At 45.9% G+C, this 18,998-nt stretch overlaps 2 protein-coding genes across 9 annotated transcripts in view; one reads left to right on the top strand and one right to left on the bottom strand.

The window, feature by feature from the left end:
- LOC135221910 (uncharacterized) overlaps window positions 1-18,998 on the bottom strand; it is a 210,092-nt gene that overhangs the window by 15,129 nt on the left and 175,965 nt on the right. For all 6 annotated transcript variants that reach the window (XM_064259919.1, XM_064259918.1, XM_064259921.1 and 3 more), the window contains one exon: window positions 13,849-14,722. In XM_064259919.1, coding sequence (XP_064115989.1) covers window positions 13,849-14,722 — 874 coding nt within the window. The remainder of the gene's footprint in view (window positions 1-13,848; window positions 14,723-18,998) is intronic.
- Window positions 1-18,998, top strand: part of LOC135221912 (uncharacterized) — a 114,204-nt gene that overhangs the window by 84,014 nt on the left and 11,192 nt on the right. For 2 of the 3 annotated variants that reach the window (XR_010316121.1, XM_064259927.1), the window contains one exon: window positions 14,314-14,434. The exons of the other annotated variant lie outside the window; for it this stretch is intronic. The gene's annotated coding sequence lies outside the window, so the exon portion shown is untranslated. Of the gene's footprint in view, window positions 1-14,313; window positions 14,435-18,998 lie in introns of those variants that run through there. 3 annotated transcript variants of the gene reach the window in all.

The raw sequence follows: 18,998 nt of genomic DNA, 5'->3' as shown, positions 1-18,998 counted from the left end.
GAAAAGTAGCATGGAACAAATGATCTCTCGGTTGTCGGATAGGATTACTTCCCAAGACAGCATTATAGCCGGACTGAGCCAAGCTCCTCTAGCCTCTCCTCCACCTTTCAATACAGGTGGAGCCCAGCTTCCCCCGTATGACTCTCTACCTCCGTTCTCAATGAACAAACCCTTGATGAGAGCGTCATACGCCCCCTCCAAGACGGACTCATTTCATCCCGGAATGTGGAACTCGGAGGATCGAGGACTTCGAGTTCTTACCCGGAAAGAACCAGTTCAGCCTCCGCCTTTCCATCGGGTCTACGCAAGGCTCACCGCCTCAGCCATGACTCGGGATGATAAAGTTCCAAAGGAGACAGTCCTCTATTCACGTGACAGGCTCAGAGAGAATGGCTCAGGTGTCTAGAGGACATGGATTGTTCCAATACGAAAATCCAACCTTTCAAGAGTCCGTTTACGATCTTTACGATGGATGAGAGTACCACCCCGCTCCCTTTCCTGACAAAGATCGCGACGTCTACCATTCCAGCGGCCCCCCCCAGAAGGGGGACCCCATGCCTCAACTGAAGGAAGCAGATCCTACATCTCCGTTACTTCCTTCAGCCGGAGAACTGTGGGAAGACTTACCTAACACCTTCTCAGCTGGCAAACTCAAACCGGACTGTGCTATGGAGCAGTTTGGTGAAAAGTTACCTAGGCTTCCAGATAGCCTTATTCAGGCTGAATTTGACGCCAAATCGCGGTTAGCCAGATCTATTAATTCCATGGCTATGACCGAGGTGGCTTACCATAGCCTATGGCTCAGACCGCTCTTCAAACTTATGACCAAATCTCTGACTCAAACGGTACAGTCAGATATGTTTGAGTTTGCCACTGCTAGGACGAATTGTAGGAAGCATGTCCTACAAGAAGCAACTATTCGGCACGAGCCGAATAGGTTACTTGCGTCGAGCATCTGGGGAGCAGACCTCTTCCCAGAAGCGATGGTGAAGGAGGTTCAATCAGAGGCTACGAGGTTGAACCAGAGCCTTAAGGACCGTTGGGTCTTACGGCCAAGAGGCGGCAAGATTCTAGCAGCTAGAGGTAAGGGTCAAAGGAAACCCAGACGTTTCCAGCCCTATCAGAAAAAGCAGCCACGCTTTTCTCAGCAAGTTCCGGCTGTTCCCTTAGTGCAAACAGCCCAACCTTCCACCTCAAAGGCTCAATCACAGCAGCCTATTTATGTTATCTCCCCTCAGCCTCAGCCCTCCACCTACGCCCTCTCTCCAGCTTACAATCAATCCTTCGAGAGTCAAGCTTCACAGAAGTATGACGCTCGGGTAAGGGAGGCAGAGGTAAGCGATCCTTTCGTGGGAGAGGATCGGGAGGGCACGGTTTCCCTTTAATAGGGAAAACATTTCAGAGGAGGCCGGGGAGGCTACCAGAACCAATGAGGAATTTCAGGTAGGAGGGAGGCTGTTTCACTTTCGCCACCGGTGGAACTTCAGCAAGTGGGCTCACAGCATTGTGTCAAAAAGGCCTGGGTTGGAGCTGGTTAACGAACCCACCCCCATCCAGACCTTTCCGCCAACTTCCTTCCAAGGAAACTGACGGAGTATGCGGAGGATCTCCTTCAGAAAGGAGCTATAGCGAGAGTCAAAAGGTTAAAATTTCAAGGACGCTTGTTCAGCGTGCCAAAGAAAGGCTCACAAAAAAGAAGGGTAATCTTAGACTTGTCCCGCTTAAACTTAGCCATTCGCTGCGACAAGTTCAAGATGCTCACGATCTCGCAGGTACGGACCTTACTTCCCCGTGGGGCCGTCACCACCTCTATCGATCTTACAGACGCTTACTATCATATCCCTATTGCAAGACACTTCCGTCCGGTATCGGGCTTCAAGATAGGAGACCAGACATTCTCCTTCAAGGTAGTTCCTTTCGGGCTCAACGTAGCACCCAGGGTGTTTACGAAGCTGGCGGAAGTATATTCAACAACTCAGATCGCAAGGGATTATGGTAGTAGCGTATCTCGACGATTGGTTGATCTGGGCTTCAACAGTCGAGGAATGCAACAGAGCAACACTGAAAGTGATTCAGTTCCTGGAATATCTAGCTCAAGATAAACAGGACCAAGTCAAGACTCACTCCAGAGTCAAACTTTCAGTGGCTAGGCATTCAATGGAATCTATCCTCCCATACTCTGTCGATTCCATCATCCAAGAGGAAGGAAATAGCGAAGTCAGTCAAGCAATTTCTGAGTCACAAACTGGCGTCAAGAAGATCTCAGGAAAGGATCCTGGGTTCTCTCCAGTTTGCATCAGTGACGAACATCCTAATGAAAGCCAAACTGAAAGACCTAACCAGAATCTGGCGCTCACGAGCAAATGTCAGGTCCAGGGACAAATTGTCCTCAGTCCCTCTGATTCTAAAGAATCGACTCCGGCCGTGGGCGAAAGTCAAGAACTTGTCGGTCAGTGCCCCTTCAGTTTCCTCCTCCAGGGTTCACCATACCACACAGACGCTTCATTAAGCGGTTGGGGAGGATATTCCCAGTTCAAGAAGGTTCAAGGAACGTGGTCACCTCAGTTCCGTCAGTTCCATATAAACGTACTGGAGGCAATGGCAGTGTTCTTGACTCTAAAAAGGTTACGTCCGCCAAAGTACTCCCACATAAAGCTAGTCCTGGACAGCGCAGTGGTAGTACATTGTGTAAACAGAGGAGGCTCCAAGTCACGTCATCTAAATCATGTCATGGTAGCCATCTTCTCCCTGGCGGACAAGTTCAGTTGGCATCTCTCCTCCACTCATATAGCTGGAGTGAGAAACGTCATAGCAGATGCTCTATCCCGATCAGTACCTCTAGAGTCGGAATGGTCACTGGACAACAGTTCGTTCCAATGGATTCTTCAGAGAGTGCCAGGTCTACAGGTGGATCTCTTCGCATCTCAAGCGAACCACAAACTCCCGTGTTATGTGGCCCCAACCTGGACCCTCTGGCCTATGCCACGGACGCCCTGGCTCTAGACTGGAACAACTGGGAGAAGATTTATGTCTTTCCTCCAGTGAATCTTCTCATGAAAGTGTTAAACAAACTCAGGACATTCAAGGGTCAAGTGGCTCTAGTAGCCCCAGACTGGCCGAAGAGCAATTGGTACCCTCTCATTCTGGAACTGGGTCTTCGCCCTCTTCGGATCCCCAATCCCAGGCTCTCCCAGTCAGTACAAACGAAAAAGACTGTGTTCGCTTCCTCAGGGATTCTCAAAACCCTAACTTATGGATTTCATGAAGTTTGCAGCGAAAAGGGATGCGAATATTGACCTCAGAATATTCTCTTCTTGGAATCCGATAAAAGAGATTCAACTTTGAGACAGTATGATGCTGCTGTCAAAAAGTTAGCAACCTTCCCTGAAAGAATCAGATATTAGGGATCATGCACAATCAATTCAGCTATATCCTTTTTCAGATCCTTATTTGAAAAAGGCTTAGCAGCTAGCACAATTACGACAAACAAGTCAGCCTTGAAAAAGATTTTTCAATTTGGGTTCAACATAGACTTGACAGATTCCTACTTCTCGTCTATTCCTAAGGCGTGTGGCTAGACTTAGACCTTCTGTAAGGCCTACGTCAGTATCATGGTTCTTAAACGATGTTCTAAAGCTGGCTTCAGAAACCAATAATGACACATGCTCGTTTATAATGCTCTTAAGAAAACCCTATTTTTATTAAGCTTGGCCTCAGGAGCTAGAATTTCAGAACTGTCGGCTTTATCCAGGGATCCGGATCATATTCAGTTCCTTCCCACAGGGGAAGTGCTACTTTCTCCGGAACGTAGCTTTATAGCTAAGAATGAAGATCCTTTGATGAGGTGGGAACCATGGAAGGTACTACCCCTTCCACAAGATGTATCTCTGCCCAGTTCAGCCTTACGAGCCTTTCTATCTAGGACCTCCTCATCCTCATCGGGTCCTCTCTTTAAGAGAGAAAAAGGTGGCACTTTATCTATTAAAAGGCATCAGCAATCAAATCCTACTTCATTAAACAAGCCAATCCTGACTCTTTCCCAAAAGCACATGATGTCAGGGCAGTAGCCACCTCAATTAACTATTTCCAACATATGACTTCGATGAGTTGAAAAAGTATACTGGATGGAAATCGCCGACAGTGTTCAAACGTCATTATTTAAAGTCCTTGGAAGCTCTGAAATTTTCAGCAGTTGCAGCGGGGAACATAGTTTCCCCTGACTCTGACTAATCCTTAGTAGAAGATCCAGTCCTCCTTTCTACCTGCCTCACCCAACAGTTCGTCTATTCCTGCCTTGTTCATTTACGGTCACCTTGTGTCTTAGCTGCTTTATGATGATGTAGTGGGTGTCCCTTATTTTTTTTGCTAGGGACACTCACATTTGATGATGGTTATTGATCTCGTGGATGTCATCTCCTTATTTTATGCTAGGAGATACATCTTATTATAATGATTACGGGTTTTGTATATTAAGTCATATACATTCCTTTATATTTTATTATTGTTGAGTTTGTTTTATTCAACTTTTATGTTAATTGCTTTAGAATGTTTTGATACATTGCTTTACACAGATACCATTTTTGTACATATATGATACATTTCTCCTGTATATATGTATATTACCTTAAGTTAAGAAATATTATTAGCATTAAGTATAAAATTAAGTAATATTTCTATTTTGTATCACTGTGTATATGTATCTTTATTAGCAATTATATGATTTATTTTTATTTTATCTTTTATTGAGACCTTTTTATGTTTTGTTAAATTTCTTTACAATCTTGTGCTATTTCTCTGGTACGATTTCGCGCAGCGACACGAGCTGAGCCCAGAAAAGGATTTGACGTAAGGAAAAATCTATTTCTGGGCGATTGGCTCGTGTCGCCAGCGAAATCCTGCCCTACCCATCCCATCGCCAAGATTGTCTGCTAACTTCAGGATGGCCACCAGAGGCGCAGCAGTCGGCAGCATGGGATGGAGTAGTAGTAGTAGGTGCTGCCCAACTCGTGGTCGGGTGGCTCTCCTCTTGGGGGATTTGTAGTGGGAGTATTCTATTGGCATTTGGCTCGTGGTAGTGGTCTCACTCGCCATAGTGTTCATACCGACACTCTCTGGGAGAGTGAGCGAGGGTCAGTTTAATTACTGACCTTTTCTTTATTTTATTTTATTCTTCTGGTATGTGTTAGTACATTTACCCTAGAAATAATAGATTAAAGGATATTTCGCTGGCGACACGAGCCAATCGCCCAGAAATAGATTTTTCCTTACGTCAAAATCCCTTATTTATCTTTAAGGATAAGGGGAAGGAAGGGAGAGAGCCATACGATGCCCCTCCCCCACCAAGAGATGAGATGGCAATCATGACTGGTCCTGCAAGCAGATGGGAAGAACGCAATCGTACGCCATTAAAATTCGTGTTGAAGTGTAGGAATGTACTCCTATGCTAGACAGCCGAATCCTAGCATAAAAACCTTTTCTAAAACATGAACCCGTATTGTCTCTAACAACCCAAAGCACACAAATTCTGAAAGACTAAAACATTACCACGTTCCGAGAAAATGTGTAATTAGATAAATTCAAAGATACATGAAATATTAATATCTTAATACAGATGTTTTCAAAATATCTTCAATATAACAAGTGTAAAATGCTAAAGAATAAAATGTAGCTGGTCCCTCTCTCCCTGAAGGGGCAATATTTCCTTTGGAGATGGACCAGCTTTACACACAACACAGCCAATGACAAAGCAGAGGAAAAGGCATGAGGCACATCTACTGCAATTTGCATCTGTCCCAAAGGAAGGTCAACACGGGAATCATGGAAGGCCGTCTAAAAATGCTTATGTCCATAGGACTTCTGGGCTGGATCAATTTGAGCAAACCACAGGCTTAGGTATAAAAAAACCTTGAGAAGAAGAGAGCAAAGTGAAAGTCGACTCTCCAAGGTGATTAAAGAAAGACTGGTGTATCATGAGGTTCTAAGCCTGGTAGGTGACCAGCCTCCACCTCGTATATGCACGAGTTGCCAGATGCCATGAATTCCTTGCTTTACAATCTTTGTTTTTTAACCTGTTTCCAGGGTGCTAGAAGATTATCCTATTGTTAAGACCTCAGGTTTGTTAGCTATGAAAAATACAAATTGATTAAAAATGTCATATTTGGAACACTTTTGTGCCATTTTGTTTCATTCTTATTCTTGAGTGAATTGCTGCAGCAACTAGTTTATATATCACTACCTCCTAATCAGCCACCAGTGCCACAATGTTACCATGATAACACAATGTAAGAACTAAAGACGACCTTGAGTTGATGGTCGGGCTGACAGTTCTAATCTTGTCATGTGGAAGCTCATCCGTGGAACAGTCGCGAGTGAACTTGATTAACAGGTTAATGAGGACTGCCTTTACAATACATTCCATAAGTGCAAAAAGTTTAACTTTAGTGCACTTTGGTCAGATTTCAAAGTATCCAATAGTCTAAGAATTATTAATGATTTAGGGATAAATTTTAATTGAATTCTGAAACTTGGGTCAATTTTCATTTAGCATGTAGTACATCCACAAAAACCAAGTGTCAAGATATTGGTGGAACTTAAGCCACTCCACAAAGTTTCCTGGTTATACATATTAAGAGACCAAGTGATTCAGTAAATAAAAAATTGCCTGTAAAGCTACTTATATAAATACTATTTATATATACAGTATAAAGGATTTTTATCCATTATCATCACAAGTAGTTTTAAAAGATCTGGGTAAAAATGATATTGTTAGTATACAATAAAGTTTTGTACATACTTACCTGGCAGATATATACTTAGCTTAGGTCTCTGACGTCACGACAGAAAATTCAAAACTACTCGCGGCACACGCTACAGGTAGGTCAGGTGATCTACCTTACCGCCGCTGGGAGGCGGGTGTTAAGAAACCAGTCCCCCTTTCTTGTCAGGTTATTTTCTTCCACCTGTCTCCTGAGGGGAGGCTGGGCGGGCCATCAATCGTATATATCTGCCAGGTAAGTATGTACAAAACTTTATTGTATACTAACAATATCATTTTTGTACATGAACTTCCCTGCCAGATATATACTTAGCTGATTGACACCCTTGGTGGAGGGAAAGAGACACATACTTACTTAGAAAGTGGGGACAACACATGTTAAAGGAATAAATAATATAAACCTCTGCTTCTTACCTGATTTAGGCAGAAGACTTGATAGTTACTGTCTATTAGTCTGTGTTGCCTAAAGAGTCTCAGCGAGGGCGTGACCTATGGCTGTAGAACTCTTTGGGTCTACCAATGGGAACTGAGTCCACTTACTTGGCAGAATCCAAGCAGAATCTGGTCAATGGGGATCAACCCGCTTACATGCCAGAGCCTATCACTACAATGCAGGAGCCTACATACAATTTGCAAGAGCCTCAAGCACAACGATCACCTAACCAAATACTAACATTAGTATACGAAAGAAGGAGCTGCCTCCTGCAACCTCCTTCGACAACCAAAAAACTCAAACTTAAAACTAACAGGGAAAAAGGATTAAAAAGGATGTGTTTCAGCTACCCTGCCCCAGCACTGAATCCCCTTCCGATTACGTTAAAGGGCCTAGCCCAAAACACTTATCATATGTAATCGATACGTCCTTTAGGTAGTGATTAGAGAAGACTGATTCACCTCCAAAAAGTGGCCTTCATAAGGTTTTGTAATGACAAATTCTTCTTGAAAGCCAAAGACGTCGCGATGGCCCGTACTTTGTGCGCCTTGACTTTCAGAAGGTTAAACTGTTGCTGATTGCAAGAAGTGTGTGCTTCTCTAATAACATTCCTGATAAAGAATGAGAGTGCATTTTTAGATAAGGGCCTACTGGGGTCCCTTACAGAGCACCAGAGATTGCTCTCATTAGCAGCAAGTCTTTTCTCTGAAGATAATATTTACAGGCTTTCTCACGGGCAAAGAGATCTCTCCTCTTCTGTCCCAACTAAGGAGGATAAGCTTTTGATTTCGAAGCTCCTGGGCCACGGCGAAGAAGGGTTTCATCTTGGCTAGGAAAAGCCGGAAGAAAAGAGCAAACCGCGGAGCTCCTTGGAAACCTACCTCACCTTGCTAGAGCCTGCAGCTCGCTGACCCTCTTCTCTGACGCTAACGCACAGAGAAAAAGAGTCTTCATCGAAAGGTCTCTGAACGAAGCAGTATGGGGAGGTTCGAACCTTGAGGACCTCAGGAAGAGCAGCACGACATGCTAGATTCCAGCTAGGAACTAAGGAGGAGGTTTCGTCTTTTAACCGTTTCAAATGATCTGATTAAAATCATGGAGGTCTTTGTCCTCAGATATGTTTAATCCTCTATGACGAAAAACTGAGGAAAGCATGCTCCTGTATCCCTTGATGGTGGAGACAACCAACCCGCATTTTTCCCTCAGGAAGATAAGGAAATCTGCTATCTGAGTCACAGAGGTACTGGAGGAGGAAACTTTATGAGTCCTGCACCAGCGTCGAAAAACATCCCACTTCGACTGGTAGACTAGATGGTGGAAGGTCTAGTGCATTGGCAATAGCCCGTTGCAGACTGTGTCGAAAAGCCCTTAGCTCTGACGAGACTCTTGATAGTCTGAATCCAGTCAGACTGAGAGCGGGGAGGTTTTGTGAAACCTGTCGAAGTAGGGCTGTTTGAGCAGATCGAACTATTAGAGGTAGGGATCTTGGGACATCCACCAGCCATTCCAGTACCTCTGTGAACCAGTCGTTGGGCGGGCCAGAACGGAGCTATCAAAGTATCCTTGCTCCCTCTTGAAGCTGCGAACTTCCTTAAAACGTTTCCCCTAGAATCTTGAAAGGCGGGAACGCGTAAAGATCCAGATTCCTCCAATCCATCAGGAATGCATCTATTGCCCACTGCTCTTGGGTCTGCAATAGGGGAGCAGTATAGATCTATCCTCGCATTCCTGGAGGTCGCAAATAGATCGAGATGGGGCCTGCCCCAAGTCCTCCACAGCTCCTGGCATACGTCCGCGTGCAGAGTCCACTCTGAGGGAAGGACTTGATTTCTTCTCTTAGCATATCCGCTCTGACATTTCTTTCTCCCTGTACGAACCTGGTGAGAAGCCTTATCTTCTTTCCTCTGACCACAGGAGGAGCGATCTCGCTGTCTCGTACAGGGAGAAAGAGTGAGTCCCCCCCTGTTCCGAATGTAAGCCAGGGCTGTAGTGTTGTCGGCGTTGATCTGAACATTTCTTTTCCATTTTAAACGAAGGGGTTCGAAGGTATTGAAAGAGCTAACCAAATCGCTGTTAGCTCCTTCTTGTTGATGTGCCAGGACACCTGATCCCCCATCCAGGTGCCTGACACTTCTTTCGACCCGAGAGTAGCTCAACCAACCTATGTCCGAAGCGTCTGCATACAAACACTAGGTTGGGGTTCCGAACCTGCAAGGAAAGGCCTTCCTTGAACAATAGAGGGTCTAGCCACCAATGTAGATCCTCCTTTATCTCTTGCGAAATCTTGAACGCAAAGTCCAGACCTAGAGATTTTCGATTCCCAGTTCCCTCGTCCAGGAAGAAACTGTAGGGGTCTGAGGTGCAACCTTCCTAGAGAAACGAATTGCTCCAGCGAGGAGAGTGTCCCCAACAGACTCATCCACTCCCCCCGCTGTGCATACATCTTTCTCTAGAAAGATTGCTACCTTCTCCAAACCTCGGGTTATCCTCTCTGGGGACTGATACGCCCGAAAAACCTGAGAAGCCATCAGAATCCCCAGATAGATACGCTCTTGACTGGGGATTAGCTGTGGACTTCTCGAAATTCACTAGCAAACCAGAGAAGCTGCTAGATCCAACGTCACTCGTAAGTCCTCCAGACATTTCTCTTGGATTTGCCCTGATGATAAGCCAATCGTCCAAGTAGAGGGAAATCCTCACTCCCTCGAGATGAAGCCACTGGCAACGTTCTTCATCAGTCCTGTGAATACTTGGGGGGGCCGTGGAAAGGCCGAAGCATAGGGCCCTGAACTGAAAAACATTCCCTCCCCACATGAATCTGAGAAATTTGCGAGAAGAAGGATGGATCGGCACATGGAAGTAAGCGTCCTGAAGGTCCAGCGACACCATCCAGTCCCCGGGACGAAGAGCTGCTAAGACTGATGACGTCGTCTCCATAGCGAACTTCTCTTCTTCACAAAGACATTCAGGGCGGCACGTCCAGAACCGGTCTCCATCCTCCCGAGTTCTTGGGAACTAGGAACAGACGGTTGTAGAACCCCGCTGAAAGAGGGTCCTGAACCATCTCTATTGCCTCTTTCTTTAACATCAGCTCTACCGCTAGAGCGAGGGCTTGATTCATTAGTGGGTCTTTGTATTTGGCCACCAGTGCCCTTGGAGTGGTGGTCAAGGGTGGTCTCGAGATAAAGGGAATGAGGTATCCCTCTTGATGATCGCGAGGACCAGTTGTCCGCCCCCTTTCGTGCCCAGAACGTTCTGCAAAGTTCAGAAGTCTTCGGCACCCACAGTTGTCTGGAGGACATACGAACTACTTCTTGGCCCTAATAGACCGAGAGAAGGTCCTTCCTCTTCTAGGTGGTCTCGAACCTCTGGAGGAAGAAGAGCGAGACGAAGGTCCTCCTCGAAAGGGTTCTTGCCTACTTTGAGCCTCTTTCTTCGTCTTCTGTTGAAACGAAGGTTTCTAGCCGAGCGGGCTAGCATATCCTGTGTCGCTTTTGCTGATAACGAGCTGGAGATATCATTAATAGTCTCCTTGGGGAAGAGTTGCAGGGAAAGTTGTGAATACAGCAAGGAAGCTCTCTGTGCGTGAGAAACCGCCTTGGTAAGAAAAGAGCAGAAAACGCCCCTCTTCTTTACTACTCCTGCACCAAAAAGTGAAGCAATTTCCCCGGAACCGTCTTTCACTGCCTTGTCCATGCAAGACAGAACTGCGTGGAGGTCTTCAGGCGAAAGAGTGTCTTGCTCTTGAGTCCTCTTAGCCAACACTCCAAGGGTCCAGTCAAGAAAGTTAAAAACTTCTAAGACTCGGAACATTCCCTTCAGAAGGTGATCCAACTCGCTCATACCCCACGTCGTCTTCGCAGAATTCAGCGCCGAGCGACGTGCGGAATCAACCAACAAAGAGAAGTCCGAGTCTGCAGAAGAGGGAAGAGTCAGACCCAAGGGCTCTCCTGACTCGTACCAGAACCCCATCTTACCCGTCAGCTTGGACGGGGGAAAAGAAAAAACTGTCTTGCCTTTCTCTTCTTTTGAAAACCAACCAGTCGTCAAAGTTCTTCAGAGCCTTCTTCATAGACACTTTGGAAGGCTTCATCTTAACGATGAAGACTTCTTAGCCGTATTGGTCGTTGAAAATAAGGAAGGAGGAGACGGAGGAGCACGGGCCGCAAGAGACTCCCCAAAATCTTGCAAGAGGAGGTCTGTCAGTCTCTTATACGAAGAAACCGAAGCATCCTTGGGCAAATCTTCCTCCGAATCCCCAACAAATTCTTCCGAAGAATGACGTCTTGAAGCTCTACTGCCCGGAGGAGAGCTAATCCTTGGAGAGCGCCTGTTCGGAGAGCGCCTACTAGGCGAGCGCCTACTGGGAGAAAAACCACTGGGAGAGCGCTTACACGGGGAGCGCCTACCAGGAGAGCGCCTACTTTGAGATCGCCTCCCAGGAGAGAGCCTACTAGGAGAGCGCCTATTTGGAGATTGGAGAGCCGGGTCCTAATAGGAGAGCCTTAATTTGGACGAGCGCCCCTCCCAGGAGAGGAGCCTAATTGGGGAGGCCTGCTTAGGAGAGCGCCTACTTGGGGAGCGCCTACTAGGAGAGCGCCTACAAGTGGAGGCCCGTCTGTCGGAAACAGATTCTAACTCCACAGAAGAGCGTCTGGATAAGGGAGAGCGCCTATCAGGCTCTCTGCGCCTGCTAGGCTCTTGGCGCCTGCCACGGGGAGAGAAAACATCCACAGATGAATCCCTGTCAGAAGCGCGGCGCTTACAAGGCTCTGAGCGCCTATCCAATCGGGAGTGATCTAACGGAGGAGAAAACTTCCGTTGCCGCCGGCCTGCCACCAGGCTCTTGGCGCCTACTAGGCTCTTGACGCCTACTAGGCTCCGAGCGTCCGTCAAAAGGAGAGTGGCCACCAGGCGAAGAACTCTTCCTTCGCTCCTGACGAAAACGCAGGCATCTTGATGTCTTGTCCAAGCTTCTTGACGCCTAACTGAAAGAGGAGCGGAAATCCTGAGGAGAAGAGCCTGTCTGGCCTCCTTACGCCTTACATGCTCACAACTCTTGTGGGAAGAGAGGAAGAGCCTACTCGGAGAAAGATCCGAGCTCCAGCCTGCACTTCTGACTCCTACTAAACAGGCTCAAAAGCTTCTCTAGCCAGAGGAGATTTAGCCGAGGAACGTTCTTAGACTTCTTCACCGGAAGTGAGGCGTCCTTCCGACGATGAGAAGTCCCGGCAATAGACTCCGCTAAAGCCGCAATCTGCGCCTGCAGACCCGCCAGGATACGCGCAGGAGATCTCTTAAACTCCTCTACAGGGGACGAAGTCCGAGAGCGAACAGGAGAAGCGTAACCGGACGAAATCTTGGTTCTCTTGCGTTCCACTTCTGGCTCTTCCGCGAAGGATTCGGGGCTGGAAGGAAGGGCACAAGGATCCTTCCAGGGCCTCTTGAGAGGGCGAGACGGACTCCGCGGTCGCTCCATCTACGCTGAGGAGAAGGCGACGAAGATGACTAGAAGCACTGGCGCAATAACTCCTTCTTGGTTCGATCCAAGGCAGCCTGGGAACGAGCAACAGGAACTGCCGAGGGGACGCCTGACCGTGGGGGTCTCCCTAACCTTCCTGCGGCTTTCGACTTTCCTCCTCCACTGGGTCTGGGAGTCTGGAAGAGGTCTATGCCTGGAAGCGTTAGTGAGCTGGTCAGATGCACCCTCCACTGCACTAGGGGCACTGCACTGATCACTTGCACTATCATCACTCTTACCTTGTCGAGAGCGAGCGAGGCTCTCCTTACTCCTGATCGAGGTTCTCCCAGAAGCAACTTCCGAAAACGAATCTTCGGGTTCAAAGCTGGGCGCAGGGGCTGAAACCGGAGAAGGAACTACTTCTACTACAGGCTCAGCGTCAACTTCACTCACCCTCGATCTACTAGAGCTCCTTGAAGAAGCCTTGCGCACCCTCTCCTTCTCTAACTTTCTCACATAAGAAGAAAGAGCCTTCCAACCATCCTCATCCAAATTCTCACACTCTTTGCAAGGGTTAATAAAAGAGCATTCATTCCCTCTACAAGACGTACATACAGAGTGAGGATCTAATGCAGCTTTAGGAAGCCTAACTTTACATTCCTTCACTGAACAAACCCTAAATAAACTAGGTTTCTTAATTTCAGAATCATCCATGATTAAAGATATTGTAAGAGAAATCCAAAAGAAAAATCCAAAAACAGTCCAAAAAGCGTATGCCAAGCCAACAACCAAAGGGTACTTCACCAAAATCCAAATCGTCGGCAACGAGAACGAATTTAACTATCGTAAGGACTGAACAACAGGTGTTGTCAAGCCGGCGACAGAAAATAATCTGACAAGAAAGGGGGACTGGTTCTTACACCCGCCTCCCAGCGGCGGGTAAGGTAGATCACCTGACCTACCTGTAGCGTGTGCCGCGAGTTTTGAATTTTCTGTCGTGACGTCAGAGACCTAAGCTAAGTATATATCTGGCAGGGAAGTTCATGTACAAAATTTGAGATTATGTAAAGTACAGGACAGAAAATATCTCTTGGGGTTGAGGAGACAATGCAAAAATGAGCAAAGTGCACAACAAACTGTACCTATGGAGGTGTTAAAGTTACAAATAGTGAACTGTACCTTTTTGACAAAAAACTTCCAACAGTGCTCTATACACCACATTTCTTTCATGGATTTCATGGTCTTCCTCTGTGTGTTGTAACCATCGAACACCTGATTCTTGCGCTGCAAGCCGTAAACCATAGATACTCAAATGAAAGCAATTATCTTCCATGATTTGCTTCAAAGTATTACTCATTGGAAAGTTCTTGTAACTGACTATGCTAGAGTCTGTCTCATTAATTTCCTTGGTGTTTGTCCCATTACTACAAGAAGGATATATACTTTCTAAAACACTGTCAACACAATCTTCTGCATTATCTAAAGCAGGTATCTCTTCTGGCCTCTCAAATTTGTCACTGCTAACATTTTCTTTTTCAGAGCAGTTCTTTACCACTATGTTATTGTCTAATTTATGGTAACAACAAGAAAACAACACAACTGATGATATTTTTGGACAGTATTTAAACATTTTAATCATTACAGATGAAAGATCTGCACAAGAATGAAGACCAATTAACAAGGCTGATTCTGACACTGTGCTGCTCTGCTTTGATATTTCTTGTAATTTTTCTTCTGAAGAAACAACTTCTTTCTCTGTACTGGATATATCTATAGTGTCAACATCTTGCTGGAAGGTGATGTTTTGAGTTTTTTCAGAATTCAAACTGCATGTACATAAAGCTTTATAATTTACCAAATCTTGAACAATCTCTAATGCTTTATCAAGAGTAGCTTGGTCATCTTTTAAGAGCCATTTTATATGCTTGATGCCTTCACAGGTTCCAGCCAACAGGGTTTGTCTATCTTGTGCGTCTCTAACTCGGCGGTCCTCACTTTCAGCACCCACGACAGTGACACCCAAGGCATGATGTAAAGCCGAATCAACATATCCCTATGGAAAGATTTTGAAATTAACAGACTTTATGGAAAAACCCACTATGTAACTACATAAAAAGATACAGTATTCCAGTCTTGTTTTCCTAGGTTAGATCTACAATTCATGTCAGAGTGGAACAAATAATGTTACAGGTACTGTATTAGAAAATGATACATACTATAAACAAAATCATGTGCACTTTCAAACTGTTTTTTTGGAATACAAACCATTCCTTTTCAAATACTTTAATTTACCAATTATGGTAGGTCACCCAAACTTCAGGTTTCAAATTGTCCAATTAATGGTAATAACTGACTGAAGTGGCCTACATGGAGTTTTTTATTGCTTCCTGGTGCTGCCCTTTCACTTGCAAGTGGAAAGCTTGAACGCTGCAATCAACGAGCACAAACTTCTCTGCCGAAGACCAGAATTCCCCCAGTCTCCATCGTAGAGACTTAAGATGAAGATGCCCATGAGGGACCAGCTTCTCCAGGGAAGACAAAACTCCCAGAAGAACCTGCCACTGATGAGCTGACTGATGTGGTTCCAACAGGAAGTCACGCGCCACCACTCGCAACTTCTCCAACCTCTGACCTGACGGGAAAACTCTTGCAATCGCCGTATCGATGACCATGTCCAGGTAGAGAATCCTTTGACTGGGTACAAGGTTTGACTTTTCCTGGTTGACCATGATGCCCAGTTCCAGACAAAACCGAAGCAGATGATCTCTGTCCTGCAGCAGCTTCTCCCTGAAACCTGCCAGGACCAACCAATCGTTGAGGTACCTCAACAAATGGATCCCCTGAGCATGGGCCCAACTTGAAATGAGAGAGAAGACCCTTGTGAACACTTGAGGGGCTGTGGTCAGCCCGAAGCACAGGACTTTGAACTCAAAGACCTTGTCTCCAAGAAAGAAGTGAAGGAACTTCCTAGACGTCGGATGAATAGGGATCTGGAAGTATGCATCCTTCAAGTCTATCAATAGCATGAAATCGCCTTCCCTCACAGCTGCCAACACTGAACGTGGGGTCTCCACCTTGAACCTTGTCTTCCCGATGAAGTGATTCAAGGTAGATAAGTCAATCACAAGTCTCTAACCTCCTGACACCTTGGACACCAAGAAGATGTGACTGTAGAGCCCTGGAGACGGACACACCACTTCCTCTATCGCATCCTTGTCCAGCATCTTCTGCACCTCCTCCCAGAGAGTCAAGAACTTTAGAGAATCTGGAGGATACTCTCTCCTGAGCAGCGGATTGTGCGAGAGAGGGGAGAGAAGTCAAATGGCAGTAGATACCACACCAACTGAAGGTAATCTACCACTCCGCCCCATAACACTGCCACTTGGCCCAATAGCCCACCAGGCAACACCCCCCCCCCCTCACATGTGGCACAGGAGAGGGAGAGGCGCCTAACCTACCAACAACCCCCTTTACCTCTGCCCCTGGGGCCCCTTCTCAGCTTAAGGAATGGGAGTGAAAGGTACGTTGGTCCTCTGACCTAGACTGGGATGAACGGGGAGGCCCTGCCAAAACCAAACTCCTTGACGGCCTACCAAGCGACAATCTTCGTGACTGCTGCTGGGTAGGGGGAGGAGGAGGAACCGGAAGTCTGCGAGGATGAGACTCTGACTTAGACACAGCCTGGTGCACTAATCTGTCCTTGGTGTCAGCCCAGCGCCAGTCTATCGCATCCTCCAGCCCAGTCCGAGGGAACAGAAACTGTGATTCCAAAAGATCTCCACTCCTCAGTGCCAGCAAGGACTCGGGGTCAACTGATCTTTCCATCCTGGAGAAGGTTAGCCCCATAACTAACACTGAGGTAAGCCAGATTCGAAAACACCTTGCCTCCAGACTGCAACAAACTGGCAAGAGAGGAAGCACTCACCAATCCCTTTGGGGACCTGTCGGAAGCTATCTTGGCAATGACCGTTGACCAGAAGTCCAGCCAAGAAACTGTCTGTAACATGGAAGCTGCTGTAGACTCCAACGCTGAGGCATCCTGTGGAGACGAGGACAGAGCCACCGACCTCACCTGTTCCAAAGTCAATCTCGGCTTCAGACGAATGACGTGCGGGTTAAGATGATGCAGAGTTCGTAGCATAGTACAGTGGACCCCCCCGTATTCGCGTTCTCCGGATTCGCGGATTTCTTTCTGGACCATAACTACCCACTATTTGCGGGGGATTCGCCTATTCGCGGAATTTTCTGGCGAAAATCATCACTAATTAATGTATTTTGATGTTACTTTCATGACTAAATGCATTTTTATGGTACAAAATGATTTACTAATTTTCAAATAATACTGATTAATACTGTATTAGTAAGATTAATAAGATTAAACGATATCACATAATAAAAATCTCTCTCTCTCTCTCTCTCTCTCTCTCTCTCTCTCTCTCTCTCTCTCTCTCTCTCTCTCTCTCCTACAGAGATGTATGGTTTTTTTGTATGATAAATATTATTCACTATTTTCAAATATTAATGTATACAGCAATAATATTAATTCATTAAAGAAAATACTAAAGTGAATTAGTAAGATTTTAGTTTATAAATTTGAAAAATTATGTAAGAATGAAGGAAATCCCAGTCTTCTCTCTCAAACTCCAGGTACTAAAGCTGTCAGATATGTCAAGTAATGGGACGGAGGGGGAGGAGCTGTTGTGTTGTTGCCACCAAGTGTTCATGCAATTTCTCTCTCTCTCTCTCTCTCTCTCTCTCTCTCTCTCTCTCTCTCTCTCTCTCTCTCTCTCTCTGTTATTGGCTGTTTATATATTTCTAATGGTAAAATGTTTAAGATGACTTTGAACTGATATTAATAATACCAATTCAATGGTATATTTGATGTAGGATGATGCTTTAAGTATACATTTGGTATCTGAACTTAAAAGATAGGCAGATATGGGCACCTAACAACCAGGTAGGACCACCCGATAAGGATGGCCCTAACCAGGACAAAACCAGAAAGGCCTAATGCCGTAACAATATAACTAAACCGAAGGGCAGAGGTAGGCATGATAACAAAAAAGAACAAAATAAAATCATAATGAAAAGCAGTAAAACTATAACGGTGGGTACCCGATGAGGCACGAAACAAAGACACGTGCTCGAATGGAAACCCCCCGTGGAAAACACGAAAATAATAAACATAAACATAAACATAAACGCGATCGACAAAAACTGCCATCCAAGAAAAGGCAAATATAAAGGGTGCTAATATACTACTCGGTTCACTAAGTATGGAAGACCACGCGAAACCAAAATGACACAAAAGGGGAACGCGTAATGGCGGCGCCCAGCCTCTTCAGCGAAGGCGACGCCAGACAAAACCCTAAATAAAGAACCACAAAGATCAAAATCACTCCCTAAATAGTGTCGAACAAAAAACCAGTACTTAACTTGGATGGGGAAGCAGATTGACAATCCATAGCTAACAAACACAAGCCAAAAAGGCAGAGAAAAATAGAGCGCAAAAATTACGTGCAGCTCTCGGAATGGCTATCAAAGGAATGACGGCCCTGACGCTACCTTCGCGGTAGCAGGGAGTGAGCCGTAGCACGGCTCCCCTTTTCTAAAGGGTTTTGATGTGGAAAAGGCTAATTGGAGAGGCTGCGGTGGTAGTGTTTTTCACTTGCCCCAGATTCATACCGACACCATTTTAGAAAGGGTGAGCGAGTCAGAATATTCTTGCATGTCCAATTTAGCAGTTCTCTGGTATTTTAGCAATATTTTAACTTAGAAATAGCGCTAAAGGAACGTATTTCACTGGGCGACACAGCTTCCTCGCCCAGAAATAGATTTTTCCTACGTCAAAATCCCTTTTTTAGAGGGGAGTTCTAACTATTCGCGGATTTGTGGGGTCCCTGGTACACATCCCCCACGAATGCGGGGGAACACTGTATTTCCTATGCCTCGTGAGAGGTGGGGGTAGCAGCTTGGTAGAGCCCCTAGAGCGAACCAACCGTTCCGATCTGAAACAGAGGTGTTAACCTTATGCAAGACTGACTGAACATGCCCCAACAAGGGAAGTTGAAATGATAACTTGGGATCCTGCGTAGCTCCCAGCAAGGCTTCCAAGTAGGAAGGAGTGAAAGATGACCAAGGCCGAGTCCTACTCTCCAAACTGTTGAATCCACGAATGAGATCGATAACTTCTGTAAAGGAAGAGAAAAACTCTTGCATGTCTCCCTCCTCCTGCTCCAGCAATGGAGACTGATGATGAGAAGGATGTGGAGGCTTATTAACTAAAGCACCTTCCTCATGTAAACTAGCAGAAGAACAAGCAGCCAAAC

Source organism: Macrobrachium nipponense, chromosome 3, assembly GCF_015104395.2.
Source record: "Macrobrachium nipponense isolate FS-2020 chromosome 3, ASM1510439v2, whole genome shotgun sequence".
NCBI lineage: Eukaryota > Metazoa > Arthropoda > Malacostraca > Decapoda > Palaemonidae > Macrobrachium > Macrobrachium nipponense.
The sequence above is the reverse complement of the archived record's forward strand: the minus strand, read 5'-3'. Positions and strand labels throughout refer to the sequence as shown.